Source organism: Sinocyclocheilus rhinocerous, unplaced genomic scaffold, assembly GCF_001515625.1.
Source record: "Sinocyclocheilus rhinocerous isolate Xijiao unplaced genomic scaffold, SAMN03320098_v1.1 scaffold3190, whole genome shotgun sequence".
NCBI classification, from domain to species: Eukaryota; Metazoa; Chordata; class Actinopteri; order Cypriniformes; family Cyprinidae; genus Sinocyclocheilus; species Sinocyclocheilus rhinocerous.
Genome location: NW_015647087.1, coordinates 153,232 through 168,187, shown reverse-complemented (window position 1 = coordinate 168,187; position 14,956 = coordinate 153,232). Strand labels below are relative to the sequence as shown.

Here is a 14,956-nt window from a genome sequence, read left to right as displayed (position 1 = left end):
TGGATGGAAGGGGAATGTATGAATAGGAACATTTCAGCTTCTCTGTTTCTGCCACGGGACCTGCATCCCGAGGCAACTAGGAATTACACAAGCTTCAGTCTGTATCCAACCTTTACGAAGACCTGAGATGAGCGCTTGAGAAGACAAACTTGACTGCAGTAGGTTAGTTGGGAAATAAATTTATTTAATATTCTGAATGCACATTTGGAAGGGGAATGTATGAATAGGAACATTTCAGCTTCTCTGTTTCTGCCACGGGACCTGCATCCCGAGGCAACTAGGAATTACACAAGCTTCAGTCTGTATCCAACCTTTACGAAGACCTGAGATGAGCGAACACTTGAGAAGAGATGATGCCAACCCCTCAGAAGACCTCAGATGATGCTAATCCTGGAACAACATATAAAACTACCACATTTTGCTTAATCATGTTTAATCGCAATTGCAAAGTTTAATCGCAACATGTAATCATTGCAGTTAATAGTGTTCATCATCTGTTTGATTACGTGTAATTTGTAACTAACTTACGGTGACGACCTACTCCTTTCTGGTGATTCGGGCAATCTTTCTATACTTCTACTACTCGATCTCAGCTCAGCTTTTGATATGGTCTCTCATAAACTATTGGTGAGTAATCCCAAACCAATGGCGCTGTCTCAAACTATACCTACCTCTTCCGGTTTGTCTGATTTGTCGTTGTGTTTTCTGACTTGTTATAATGTTTTCTGAATTGTTGTTGTGTTTTCTGAATTGTTATTTTGTTTTTTAGACTTGCATTTGCGTTTGTAATTTGTTATTTTGTTTTCAGAATTGTGATTTGTTTTGCACTTCTCGGCCACCGTACTAACTGCATGATTTTACTGTACATTTTTGCCGTAGTCACCACTAATAACCTACTCCTAAATATAATGTAGAAACTTAAAATGTTCTGTAAAGCTGCTTTGCAACGATTTGTATCATGAAAAGCGCTATGCAAATACACTTGAGTTGAATTGATATGAGCTGTAGGCCTATACATCCTAGGCCTAGAAATGCATACTACTCACGAACGTGCTCCCGCGTAATATTTTAGAAGGACCTTCATCCCACCGCATCAGTCTCATCCATGCTTTCCTCAATACATGTTGTGTCAGGAAATCGTGAAAACTGAGGCGTGTGTGTCGTTGTTTAGAATTAAAGCAGCCAGATACAGTGCAGTAACACCGGCGAGAGAAGAAAGAAAGAAAGGAAAGAGAGGATTCGCCCATTAGTTTTGATTGTGTTGCGATGGGACCGGAAGTGGAAGCACACATCAGGAACTCACACAAAACAGATGCCATGCAACAAAATAATAAACGTTCTAATCTGAAGAGAAGATCTACTATTTGTTCAACTGCCCCTTCACCCATCCTTAAGCCCCCTCTTCCCTACTGAACATACGGTGCAGGTCACCAAAAGTCGACTTGGAAGAACTCAAGTTACTATCCTTACGTTTTGTGGTTATTATGTCTTAAGAATATATGATTTTAACCTTTTCATGTTTCGTATTATTCTAAAGGTCTCTGTGCGATTGGTAAAATGGTCTCAATTTCACAGCAGTCACTTATATTATGAGAAACGTTTGTAGAATTCTGGGGCCTGTTTCATAAAACAAGTTTACCAAATAAGCCAGGCTTATTTCAGTTAGTCTGACTTATTTTGAACCAAATCAGCTGAGTAACTGAAATGAACCTGGTTTATTTGGTCAACTTGTTTTCTGAAACAGGCCCCAGAATTCTACAAAAGTTTTAGGGGTGGGCTAAGGGGGCTGAAGCCCTGAATGTTTTTATTCCCATGCCTTTTATGTACAAGTTTTCATGCGCAATAAAATAATTTCTACTACAACCGCAGATTTGTTCTCTGCACATCTAACTTTACGTTGTCATTCATTCACTCCGATAAGGACCGCCTTATTCTCACAAAAATCATGTTGTTAAGTGAGGGCTATTTATTAAAACAATAACAGAGCTAAGCGTGCCATTTTACCTTGTCCCAGATGAATCAGCAAAGAAAAAAAGAGGCTTTAGCAACAAAACAAAGAAAGGGGCAGAAAGTGAAAGGGATTATCTAGGAACACTGCAGACAGGCCCAAAGCAGGTGAAGCTTCAGCAGTATCCCTTTACCCAATTTGGAACACAGCGGAGAGCTTTTAATAAGAATTGGCTGGATGAATTTCAGTGGCTTGAGTACTCAGTATCCAGAAATTCTGCATTCTGCTTTTCTTGCCGTCTCTTTGGGAAGCATCATGTTTTAGACGGAAACAGAAGAGGCTTGATGATTATGTGGTGATAAACCTCTCTAATGTGTTTCTATAATTGATCTGCAGGTGGAACATGAACGTTTTAACCTGCATGAGTTATAAGGCACAGACATGACTGTCACGAATCCTGTACGTGGTCTTCCGTCTGCTCGCCACCAGAGGACGCCTTCCTATTATATTGACTCTCACGTTACACAGACTGTTACACATCACCCCCGACTACATTTCCCATGCTCCATTTCACTGATTACATTCGCACCTGCAGCCAATCACACACACTATAAATACCAGGCTCTAACCTCAGTTCAGGGATGAGTATCGTTTGCACATATCACTATGTCAGTGATAGCAACGTTACGGAGCCATTCCGAGTTTTGCCTAGTTCCTAGTCTTGTTCTTTGCCTCAACCTTGTTTACCCGAGCCTTGTATCTTAGCCTGTCTCCTCGTTTTGTCTGTTTGCTACCTGCACCGGAACCATTGCTTGCCCTAGATTACTGGCATTCAAGCCTGCCATCCAGCATCAGACACCTTTCTTGATGAAGAATCCCTCAAGATTCTTGCCACACATTATAAAATAGAGTTGCAGTCAGAGGAGCTCCTGGTGGCAAAAAACTTATGGAATAGATGGAAAGAAGAGAAAGAAGTCATTCCTGACATAGTGCAGGAACTGTATTTCGCTCACGCTTGAATTCACACTGAAAGCGTCTTTTCATCTATGCAGGGATTTATAGGTAACTACGGTGACTGTATAATTTAAGTATGACCTAAAATGGTCATTAATTGTCTTTGAAAAATCTTATTTACATGAGGAGGAAAAATTCACCTGACTGGTAGCTAAATCATTTACATGACTTTCTATAATTCATATCAAATCTACACATCTTTGCAAACTAAATTCAATGAATTCGATTAAAATATGTTCATTTAGTCCATATTAGTGCGTTGTCACTTAAATTGAGCAGTAGCAGCTCTGCGAAACTAGACTTGGCGTTAAAACACCCGCTACACTGCTGCTAATGCAATGCTCACGCTTCAATGTGAACAACCACGTTTCTTAACATGCGCAGTGAAAAATGATGCGCTGCTGACACTTGCGCTGTGAATCAGGCGTTCTGCATGCGAATGCGCTCAGCTTGAACTGAAACTCCAGGCACGTTTCCCATCAAGACAAACCAGCACAGACTGCGTGACTCATGGACTGTGTTATTCTGTGTGTGTGTGTGTGTGTTTGTAGAATTCTGGGGCCTGTTTCATAAAACAAGTTTACCAAATAAGCCAGGCTTATTTCAGTTAGTCTGACTTATTTTGAACCAAATCAGCTGAGTAACTGAAATGAACCTGGTTTATTTGGTCAACTTGTTTTCTGAAACAGGCCCCAGAATTCTACAAAAGTTTTAGGGGTGGGCTAAGGGGGCTGAAGCCCTGAATGTTTTTATTCCCATGCCTTTTATGTACAAGTTTTCATGCGCAATAAAATAATTTCTACTACAACCGCAGATTTGTTCTCTGCACATCTAACTTTACGTTGTCATTCATTCACTCCGATAAGGACCGCCTTATTCTCACAAAAATCATGTTGTTAAGTGAGGGCTATTTATTAAAACAATAACAGAGCTAAGCGTGCCATTTTACCTTGTCCCAGATGAATCAGCAAAGAAAAAAAGAGGCTTTAGCAACAAAACAAAGAAAGGGGCAGAAAGTGAAAGGGATTATCTAGGAACACTGCAGACAGGCCCAAAGCAGGTGAAGCTTCAGCAGTATCCCTTTACCCAATTTGGAACACAGCGGAGAGCTTTTAATAAGAATTGGCTGGATGAATTTCAGTGGCTTGAGTACTCAGTATCCAGAAATTCTGCATTCTGCTTTTCTTGCCGTCTCTTTGGGAAGCATCATGTTTTAGACGGAAACAGAAGAGGCTTGATGATTATGTGGTGGGAGACAGCATGTGGGACAACCTCAGAAATCAGTTCTTCACATGACTTCATGTCTTGACCGAATGATGCAGGAGATTGACAACCATTTCTCAGGAGTAGGAGTAGATGTTATGAAGGGCATTCAAGCCTGCCATCCAGCATCAGACACCTTTCTTGATGAAGAATCCCTCAAGATTCTTGCCACACATTATAAAATAGAGTTGCAGTCAGAGGAGCTCCTGGTGGCAAAAAACTTATGGAATAGATGGAAAGAAGAGAAAGAAGTCATTCCTGACATAGTGCAGGAATTATGCAAATGTGTTACTCATTTGCATAAAGTGGGATTCGAATTCCTGACAACTCGTTTTTCTTTCTTTTAGAAGACGACTTTATTTATTGCAGACTTTCGGCTTTACAACTTTGCAGATTCTTTACATTTATATACGGCTACATTACACACTGCATGAAAGGAAATATTTGAAATGGAATAATAGGAGCACTTTGAATTTTATTTTTTAATGTTATGACCTCACAAAAAAGGCTGAAAATTACTACTGTAACCAGTAGATGGCAGCAGAGGAGCACTTATTGGCTCATTAGTCATTTCCACCACTCCCTAACAGTTTTCTTGTCTTTTTTCTGCCTGCAAATGCCTTCATAACCCACAAGGTGACCTTATTCCAGTCTAACCGGAGCCGAAGGCCTGACGATTACTATGCTTGTGAAATTAAATGTTTGAGCTGTATGTGAGTTCAAACAAATTAAAAGGGACTTTCCATAGGCATTTTTAGATATAAAAAAAATAAAAATAACAACAACATTTGACTTCACGTTTGAATTTACTGTATTTCGCTCACGCTTGAATTCACACTGAAAGCGTCTTTTCATCTATGCAGGGATTTATAGGTAACTACGGTGACTGTATAATTTAAGTATGACCTAAAATGGTCATTAATTGTCTTTGAAAAATCTTATTTACATGAGGAGGAAAAATTCACCTGACTGGTAGCTAAATCATTTACATGACTTTCTATAATTCATATCAAATCTACACATCTTTGCAAACTAAATTCAATGAATTCGATTAAAATATGTTCATTTAGTCCATATTAGTGCGTTGTCACTTAAATTGAGCAGTAGCAGCTCTGCGAAACTAGACTTGGCGTTAAAACACCCGCTACACTGCTGCTAATGCAATGCTCACGCTTCAATGTGAACAACCACGTTTCTTAACATGCGCAGTGAAAAATGATGCGCTGCTGACACTTGCGCTGTGAATCAGGCGTTCTGCATGCGAATGCGCTCAGCTTGAACTGAAACTCCAGGCACGTTTCCCATCAAGACAAACCAGCACAGACTGCGTGACTCATGGACTGTGTTATTCTGTGTGTGTGTGTGTGTGTGTTATTAGATGCTTCTGCAGCTCCTGTCTGAAGAATGTAGTAGTGAAGGCATGCCAGCTTCGCTCGGGTCCGACTCGATCGTGCTCAACAGCGCCTCCATCTGCTTCTCCAGCAGCGCTGCCAGCTGGCTGCTCTTGTCTGCTTCGTCATCCGCTCCCTCGTTGAGCTGCAGGTAGGGCACCAGATGCAGCGCGCTGGTGGGCGTCACGCTGTTCACACACGTGTAGAAGTCCTGAGTGGGCGGTGCCGCGGGGGCGGGGCTTAGAATCATGCTGTAGTCCATGCCTGGGACAGAGGCGAGCTCCGGGTGGGCGGGGCCAGGGTCTGGAGGGGGCGTGTCTCCCTCACCGTAGGGGGCGGGGCCATGACAGTAAGGCGCAGGAGTGCAGCTGATCTGAACAGACTGTTGTCCGTCGGGGCAGGTGACGTACTGCGTGATTGGCCCGATCGGTGCATCCTCCTGTATACCGTCAGGCGTCACAGCCGGACTCGTGTCCACGCTCACCTGGTACCACGTATCCGTGCAGTACTGCGGCGACTTATAGCCGTGAAAACTGGAGAAATGCTGATTGATCTCGTCAATCTTCCCCTTCTGTTGGGACAAGAAAGAACAGAAGCTGAAGCTTCAAATTAAGTTCCTCACGCGGTTCCGAATACATCATTCAACATTGTTGTGCTAGTTGTCGTGACGGTGCTATGCAGTCGCTAAGCTATTTTCTGATCTGAACACTACTAATAACTCAAACAGTGTGAGGTGTGACGGGACTCTCAGACCTTCAGCAGAGCGGGTTCAAGCCCTGGGATGCGCGGTTTGGGAATCGCTGGCAGGAGGAGCGATTTAATCCTGCTGGAAGAACACAAGCAGTGAAAAACATCCATGAGACAGTGATACAAAACACACAGACATTAGCTAAACGAGTTCTGTAGACTTGTCTTGTTTTTAATAAACAGCACACTGACCCTGACTGTTTTTTTGCCATTTAAAAGTCTTTATTCATAACACATCCCAGTAGAGTATTTTCAGTATTTTTATTCTCTACCCCTCACAGAACCCTTTTTGCATGTTTACATTTTCAGATAAAAATCATCTAGTATGTTTATTAATCACTTTTCTGCAGCCGTCTGCAGATTTGTGACTCTCGGTGCCTGAACTAAACATCTGATGAAGCCTCTAGATCCATGCTCTCATGTGAGCTAATGACGCAGATCTACAGATCCATCTGTGACCAGAGCTACGAGCTTCATGACGTCACTGACCTCTTGCCTCGTGGGATGTTCCCCAAACTGATGAAGAGGAAGATCATGATGGCGATGCTGGTCACAAGGATCAAGGCCAACATCCGATCTGAGAGGCAGACAGACAGACACTTAGAGCAGCAGCTATCAGTCTGATATATGCGTAAGTGTGTGTGTGAGTACCGGACAGAGCTCTGCCGTTGATGGTGACGATGATGGACTCGCTCCATGCACTCCAGTGTTTGTTGCTGGTGGAGCGGCAGCGCACACTGAACTCATACGTTCCCACCGGCAGATCCAAAAACTCCACACGAGGCTCGCGCAAACGCTCCATTACCTTCAGACCAATAGACCACAAAATGTTTGACTCCATTCCTGTCTCTTCTACAGTTATCATAAAAATGGAGACGTGATAAGCAGACTCTCTGTGTCTGTACCCTCCAGCTGTCTGTGTGAGCGAGGTTTCTGTAGCGCAGCTCGTAGATCATGATCAATGCCTCATGCACTAGAGACTCAACCGGATGCAACCAGGACACTAAAACACTGCGGCCGACTTCACCGATGCTCTCGTTCAGCATGATGTACGTCAGGTTACAGGGGGGGTCGGTCTCCACTGGGGACAGAAGCACACGAGACTCATTAACAAACATGATGATGAGCAAACCTCAAGAGAAATTTCAGTCAGAAGAGTTGATGCCAGCTTCACAATATCTTGACATTTTTGTAATATTTAGAGTAAAGCATCACCTATATCGACCACGTCCAGGCAGTGTTTCTGAGAGGTGATGAGCCCCGTGCGCGTGTGTGCGGTCACGTTCATGCAGTACATCTCCCAGACCTGAGTGTGTTTGGCATCGAAGAAGCAGCTGTTGATGCCGCCGCTCACGTAATCGGGACACTCCCGAGGAGCGCGCTCACTGCGGAGCAACATGACGTCTGTTCACTATTCACAGCTACACTCCACATAACAAACACTAATCTGGTGAAACATGATGATAAATCAAAGCGATCGAATGTTACACAGATGCATTAAAGGCACGCTGTGAAGTGCGTTTGGTTCACGTCTCACCCCGTGGTGTACAGGAACGTGTAGGTGACGTTGTCCTGATTAGCGATCGGACGCCACCAGCAGGTGAAGATCTCCATGTTGGGCGAGCGGCAGCGGTAAATATACGGCCTTTTGCCATCTGCAATGGAAGAAACAAAGACTGAAGATCTCAGAGAAGAAGTCTATTGCAGCGTAGCAGTGGCAAATTACATGAAGCAACTACAGTGGAGTCAGAATGAACACCGAATGTATAGATTGTACTGCATGTTAGCTCGCTTATTGTGCACAAGAGCATAATTTATTTAAGCCCATGTGTCTTTCTAACAAGAAACTATGCTTCTAACCACAGGTCGAGAGCTGTAGTCCCAACTACGTAGGTTTGCGAATGTTCATGTGAGCTATGGTTTCGGGAAACACAGAATCGTTGAACTATGTTGGTAACGACGGAACTTGCGACCACAGCTGGCTAACGATGCTTTTGGGAAACGCACCCCAGAATGCTGCCGAAACAACTCAAGTGTTGACGTAGATGTTGTCTATGATATATCCAGCTCTTTGGGTTGATGTGGTCATTTCTTACCGCAACATCAAGCGTGAACATAATAACACGTTATGAAGAGGAACATCTTATTGTGGTCAATTACAGTGTTTTATAACAGCTAGGACACATTTCTTAATACTTAGACTGCTATTGTAAATAAGTGACCTATGTGAGCTAAACTGTGAATCATTGCTTTGGCACAAAATACATCCCTTGAATGACTACAGCTTTGAAATGACATCAATTCATTTCTCACTCAGACAATAGTTCTATTGGACTATTATCATATCAACAGCCATTCACTGCCATTATAAAGCTTGGAAGAGCCAGGACATTTTTTAATATAACTCCAATTGGATTCATCTGAAAGAAGAAAGTCATATACACCTAGGATGGCTTGAGGGTGAGTAAATCATGGGCTAATTTTCATTTTTGGGTGAACTAACCCTTTAAGTTCAAAACCTATCAAAACTGAATATGACAGCAATTTCGCTACATTTCTACAGTAATACCATATTGACATACTGTATATTCTAAATCATATATTGATTGAAATACTAACAAAAGAGTTAGATTTAGCCGAACAACTACACAGGTATTAGTCTTTGGATTACATTACCATCTGTACAAAAAGAGACAAATTAGGAATAATTTTGTACTGTAATTTAAACATGGAGTATGTAACATACACCATACAGCAGTGAATTATAAACAGAAGCAGGTCTCATTCTTGTTTTACAAAACCAAACACTGTATAATGCTTTTTTTATTAGGTTGCTGTTTTATGATTGGGAAAGCCTTTGCTACTTGTATAGAAGAATGAGCTTGACGCACACTACACAACATACTTGACTTTAGTCACTCATCAGCGTGACGCACACTCCTCGACTCTTACTGACTCACTTTTATAGCTACAAGTTTAGTTGCTGACAGCAAACATTAAACACAAAACACTCCATTAGTGTCTTCAGTGTGTTTGAGATAATGACATGTGGGCTCATGCTAGCAGCTACACATTCCTACAAAACACAGACACAGAGAGAGCGTTGTGACCGAGTAATAAACACAGCAATGAGCAGCTAAAAACCGCTCAGTAGAGTTTCAAGAGTTCATACAGGATCATCTGAGAAGCTCTTACCGGCGATTTGAGATCTCAGATACACTCACTGTCAGTTTTCACTTTAAAAAGTTAATACAAAAGCATAATACAAAAACATTTAATACATGATGCAAAGACAAGCTGCTTATTAATAGTTAGTAAGGTAACTGTTCATTTAGATATGGGGTAGGTTTAAGGGATCTAGAATATGGACATGCAGAATGAGGCATTAATATGTGCTTTATAAGTACTAATAAACAGAAAATATGCTAGTAATAGTGAGAGTATGGCTAATACATTTGCATTTAGAGCCATTTTAACTTGTGTTCCATTTAATTTATTCCTCAAATGCCCATTACTTGGTCTTCAAAATGTCTTAAAATTAAAATGTCTTAAATTTTCCTTCATAAAACCTGCAGAAACCCTGTATTTACTTATTAGTATTGTACATGTATTTACTTATTTACATCTACACACACACACACTCGATGTGCTATAAACCTGCTTTAGCGGGTGTGTTAAGGACTCTGATCTAATGGTTTAGTGTTTACTAACCGCTTTATTTACTTACAACAGCCTGTCATCATATGTTGACGTCACGCGTGAAAGATAAACCCGAGGAAAGCTGAAAACCAGAGCGGATCAAGCCTCATGAAATATGATCATAACTTATTTTTCGCACTACTAGCAATTTCCTTCACACAAAGCCACAAACAGATAGTTTTGAACAGTGTTGGGAAGGTTACTTTGGAGATGTAACAGGTTACAGATTACAAGTTGCCCTATTTAAAATATAGTAGTGTAACTATTTCAATTGCTTAAAGTAATGTAAATGATCAAATTTGATTGCTTTTTAATTCCTTTTCTAAATTTTAAATGTCTAAATCATTTCAAATTATTTTGAAACATTTAAAGCAGGCAGGGTTAACTTTACAGTAGTACTCAACACTGATTACGGTCAAAATACTTAATCTCTTGATAATTCATTTCAAAGCACAGCCACCACAAAATCAGACTTTAGCACCTCTTTTTACTTTGAGATCGTTCTGAGGTTAAATACAGATTTCAAATAAAAATATATAGTTTAATTGCTATGATATTGTTTTTGAAATCAAATTTCTTAATTTGAAAGGACACACTGGCATCTAACAATGCCTTGCAAAAACGGTTAATCTTTAAAAATAAAGCATATACATAAACCCAAATATGGAATAAAACAGTTATCAAGTAATTAAACACGTGTGCTATTCTGTGTCCTAAACTCCTGAAACATTTTAGAGCAGTCAATACAATTTATGAAAGGAATCAATCATATCTGTATGTGTGTGTGAACATATTCAGATGTAAACCCTCTTTGTAATCGTTAACATTTCATAAGTAACTGTAATTACCCATTTTTTCTCAGTGCCTGTAACAGATTAGTTACATTTATTTAGTAATTAAATTACATAATTCAGTTACATATAACTAGTTACTCTATATATTTTAAAAGTCTTAAGGGCCAGTTTGACTAACAGCGTGCGCCAGCGCAAACCATCTTTTGGCGTTAAAATCGTACTGTCAGGATTTACTAACGCAATACCAGCTCTAGCAAAACTTCTAGCAAACCTTCATTTTTTTTGGCCTCCGGTTCTTTTCAACGTACTGTGGCTTCTTTATTCTTTATTCTTTATTTGCGACTACGCTAATTTGCGCTGCGCTTGGTATATTGCGTTGGTCGGTATGTAAATGAGATGCTGCGTCTGTGTTCTTTAATTTGCGCATTGTTAGTAAATCACACGCAGAAATTTGGAGTTTATAATAAGCAGCAAATTAGGAGTTTATTGAGGAAAAGGTCGTAGTTAATGGTTTGTTAATAGCGGGAATTGGACCTTAAAAGAAAGGGTGACCAGATTTTTCCCTTGTGTCCTTACATAAGCTGCACTTTTCTAACTCGTTTTTATATTTAACTTGACTAATAATAAAAGACATACAGACATAAGGTCTTGATGTTCCTCTCGCTCTTAGAGGATGTGGATCGCAGAAGCCCATGCTACTTTTGAGGTCTGGTACAATCATGACATACAGTACAAAAATACATAGGATATAGGCGCATATGTATTCACGATTAAGCATTAAAAGATCATGATCTCGATTCAAACACACGCAATCTTATTCCTAAATGACTATAATTCCGATATTTAAACCTTTGAAATCACATCGGTATATTTAACAGCTTCACAAACAGTAGGCTACATTTCTGTGTTGTAAACATTAGATAATAACGAAAGTACTGGGATAAAAGTCCGGATATAGACTCCGATGTTGCAAAAATGAGTAACTGACCTTTAGAACAAATGTTACATTTCAAATAAAGAGATGTAGATGTTACATTATGCCAGTAGGTGGCGACCAGTGACTGGTAAAAATGTATTTGATGTCTTCGTTTAAAAACTCTGGACGAAACAAGTCTTCATTCACTTATTTCAAGTGATTTTTTCCATAATGAATTCATTTAAATTAATATTTTTAAATAGACTAATTTGTTACAATTTAGACATTTTGTCAGAACCTCAAGTAAATTAGACTACAGATTATTTTGTTTGCTTGTCTAATGTTTTGTTTTCAGAATCGTCAGATCTCTATTCTAAAAATCAATTATTCAAAGTCATAACTTAAAAAAATAAATGGCATCTAATCAATACTATTAGTACTGTTTCTAATATTAAATTGTGGACTAGTGCGTAAAATGTACAAACTTACAGACTTTTTGATGTAGTACATCAACAAGAATTTGGTCCAATTATAATGCTTCTCATCCAGTGTGAGGAGTTCTGCAAGCCACACCCCAATCACCAATCCCTCCTCCTCCACACACCCCTTTCTTTTGGTTTGTTTTGCGATCCATAATGTCACAAGAGTTCTTCACTCACCTTCCTTGGATGACTGCAGCGCTACAGTGACCGTCATCCAGTGGAGCGTCAGCAGAAAGCACAGCATCACGCGTCTGCAACACAAACACACACAACAGCTTCACTGCATGAGCCGACAGTAAATAAACAGTGCACACACACGTGTAACAATAAAACGCACATCACGACGAAGCTTCAAACCTCAACTCTTCTTAGACATGCAGAACTTCAGAGGCACACATGTTTAAAAGCCCTGTGATCTGTTGACAAAGGCTGATGGGAACTGGAAATACTGGAACCTTCATGATGCCACACAGACTCGAATTCATAGCTTTCAGTCTGTCAACACCCGAGCTGCATCACCACTTTTATTACCACCATTAAATAGAATCTATTATTCCTTACTTTAACGACTGGTTTGATTTCAGAAAACCTGCATCACCTACAACAGCCTGAAATCACTAAACCGATATTTGACAATTAGTTAACTCCGCAAATTACACACAGTTGACATAAACCGATATTGACAATTAGTTAACTCCGCAAATAACACAGTTGACATAAACCGATATTTGACTATTAGTTAACTCCGCAAATAACACACAGTTGACATTAGAGGTGAAGCGAGTTATTACATTATGATGATGATGGACAAACATGATGAATCATGTTTCGCCTGTAACATTAAAGACTCTCTCAATCACATCAGATCATGTTGACTGGAGAAACCCAGGATATGATTCACATGGTTAAAACGACTCAAAGAAGCTCATTGGGTCAGTGACTGTAATCGCACAGTTCACACCGTTTCCTCGAAAGACCAACCTTTGATCTAATTGTGTCACACAAAAGCAGAGTGATGGCATGCATGTGTTACAAAAGCGTCTTTAATGCATAAAGGCGTGACTGTTCTGAATGCGGCTCTGGCGTGATACGTGTTGATGTATGACGTCCGGTGACTGCTAATGCTATTCAGGATCTCCACGACAGTTTCCTCTGTGCTGAAGAACTCGAACCTGTTCAGTGAACTCAGCCCAATAACTGTGCTCCTTAGTGGCATTCATAACACAACAAAAATAAATGCATAAAAAAATACAACATTTATTATAGTGCCGTTCATTACAAACAACATTTATTTTAAAGGGGTGGTTGCCTTTTTTTTTTCACAATCCCTTTCTCACAGAAATCCCTGGAAAGTCTGGAGTTGGGTCGAATATGTCAAAAGCAGGTAAGTAAAACAATGCACAAGCACAGTCAGCATTGTATATTTGGAATAGTGTTGGCTCTTTGACAAACTGCTTTTGCATGTTGCTTTTCAAGCGTCTGCTAAATACATATATGTAAATGTAAGTGAATATAGCTTGTGTAACCCACTCAAATCTCTATAAACAAGTGGAGTGTGAGGAGACGAGCACCACTGATCCATGCTTACCTGGATTTGAAAAAGCTCAGAAATTGTGGTTACAGCCATTAAATACACAGTCTCTGCTCATCATCAGACTCCTCTACTAGTAGACACACCAGATCACTGCAGATCAGAGTGAACTAACTATAACTAACCTAACCTATAACAGCATGTCTGGGCTCTCAACAAAACCAAGCATGCCTCACAGTTCTCAGACGGTCAGATTTTGCAAAGATTCTTTATCAGAGACAAGTTCGTACCACTGACTAGTCAAACAAACTGCTGGGAATCTGCTGCTTCATTCAGGATCAAATGTCCTGTGAGCGTGAGGGAAACACACAAGCCGAACGCATCTAGATGCTGAAGATCACCGGAGCCACATCTCTGACTGAATGTCTGACTGCTCATGTTGTTAGTTAAGTGACCTGAGAGTGACTTTTAACATGTGAGAACACGTCCAGCGACTTAAAGCTGAAAAAAAAGCAGTGACAAAACACTGATGGTATGAAGCTTTAGAGTCTCGACAAGTGGAGCAGAGCACAGAGCGTGAATATTTGCACAGGTGAATCTCACAAAAACAACCCTAACAACAAACACACACCTAATTAATTAATGAATTACTAAATGTATGTTGTATAATTATAATAAAGCCTGATTGTTATGGTTTATTAGAACGCTAGATTAGGAAGCAAGCCAGAGCAGGAGAAATGCAGAAACGAAGCTTAACGGACCTGTAAAATCAGCAGGATTGAGTCCGATAAATTCCCTTCAAGCGCTTCAGACAGAGTCCATGTTCAGTTCTCATGCCACTCGCCACTTTAACCTTGTTGAACCCGCCTCTTCTCTTTCTCGACACTCACAAAGGTAGTGGTTTCTGAAGGGACAAGCGTCTTGCACACACCTGCTTTTGTGTTGATGAAGATGACCGTACAGACGAGATAATGGAATAATCCTGATACAGCGTATCACATGACAACAGCTTACAAACACACCCGGAGAGATCTGGAAACTCAGCAAGTCCCTGTGAGCGAGACTAAAACCCGCCAGACCAGATTCTCTCCCACACGACGACACAAATCAATTACTCCATATTACACAAATTACACCTTGATGGCAGAGGCTATTTTCACTAACTCTGCCC

General features: G+C 40.4%; 1 protein-coding gene across 5 annotated transcripts; it reads right to left on the bottom strand.

The window, feature by feature from the left end:
* Nucleotides 1-5,053: 5,053 nt before the first annotated feature.
* Nucleotides 5,054-14,828, bottom strand: LOC107708761 (growth hormone receptor-like). Of its 5 annotated transcripts, none has more exons than XM_016513069.1 (9): nt 14,547-14,828; nt 12,432-12,505; nt 7,901-8,018; nt 7,579-7,748; nt 7,269-7,444; nt 7,015-7,168; nt 6,853-6,940; nt 6,370-6,439; nt 5,054-6,187 (listed from the first exon to the last, which is right to left on the bottom strand). In XM_016513069.1, exons 2-9 carry the CDS (start codon nt 12,496-12,498, stop codon nt 5,600-5,602), a joined length of 1,431 nt encoding a protein of 476 aa, XP_016368555.1. In that variant the 5' UTR covers nt 12,499-12,505; nt 14,547-14,828; the 3' UTR covers nt 5,054-5,599. The 5 variants fall into 5 exon arrangements, with proteins under 5 accessions (XP_016368555.1, XP_016368552.1, XP_016368554.1 ...); XM_016513066.1 differs by having other exon boundaries at nt 5,056-6,187; nt 6,370-6,442; nt 14,547-14,827; XM_016513068.1 differs by lacking the exon at nt 14,547-14,828 and adding an exon at nt 12,612-12,735 and having other exon boundaries at nt 5,056-6,187; nt 6,370-6,442.
* Between the last annotated feature and the right edge of the window lie 128 nt (nt 14,829-14,956).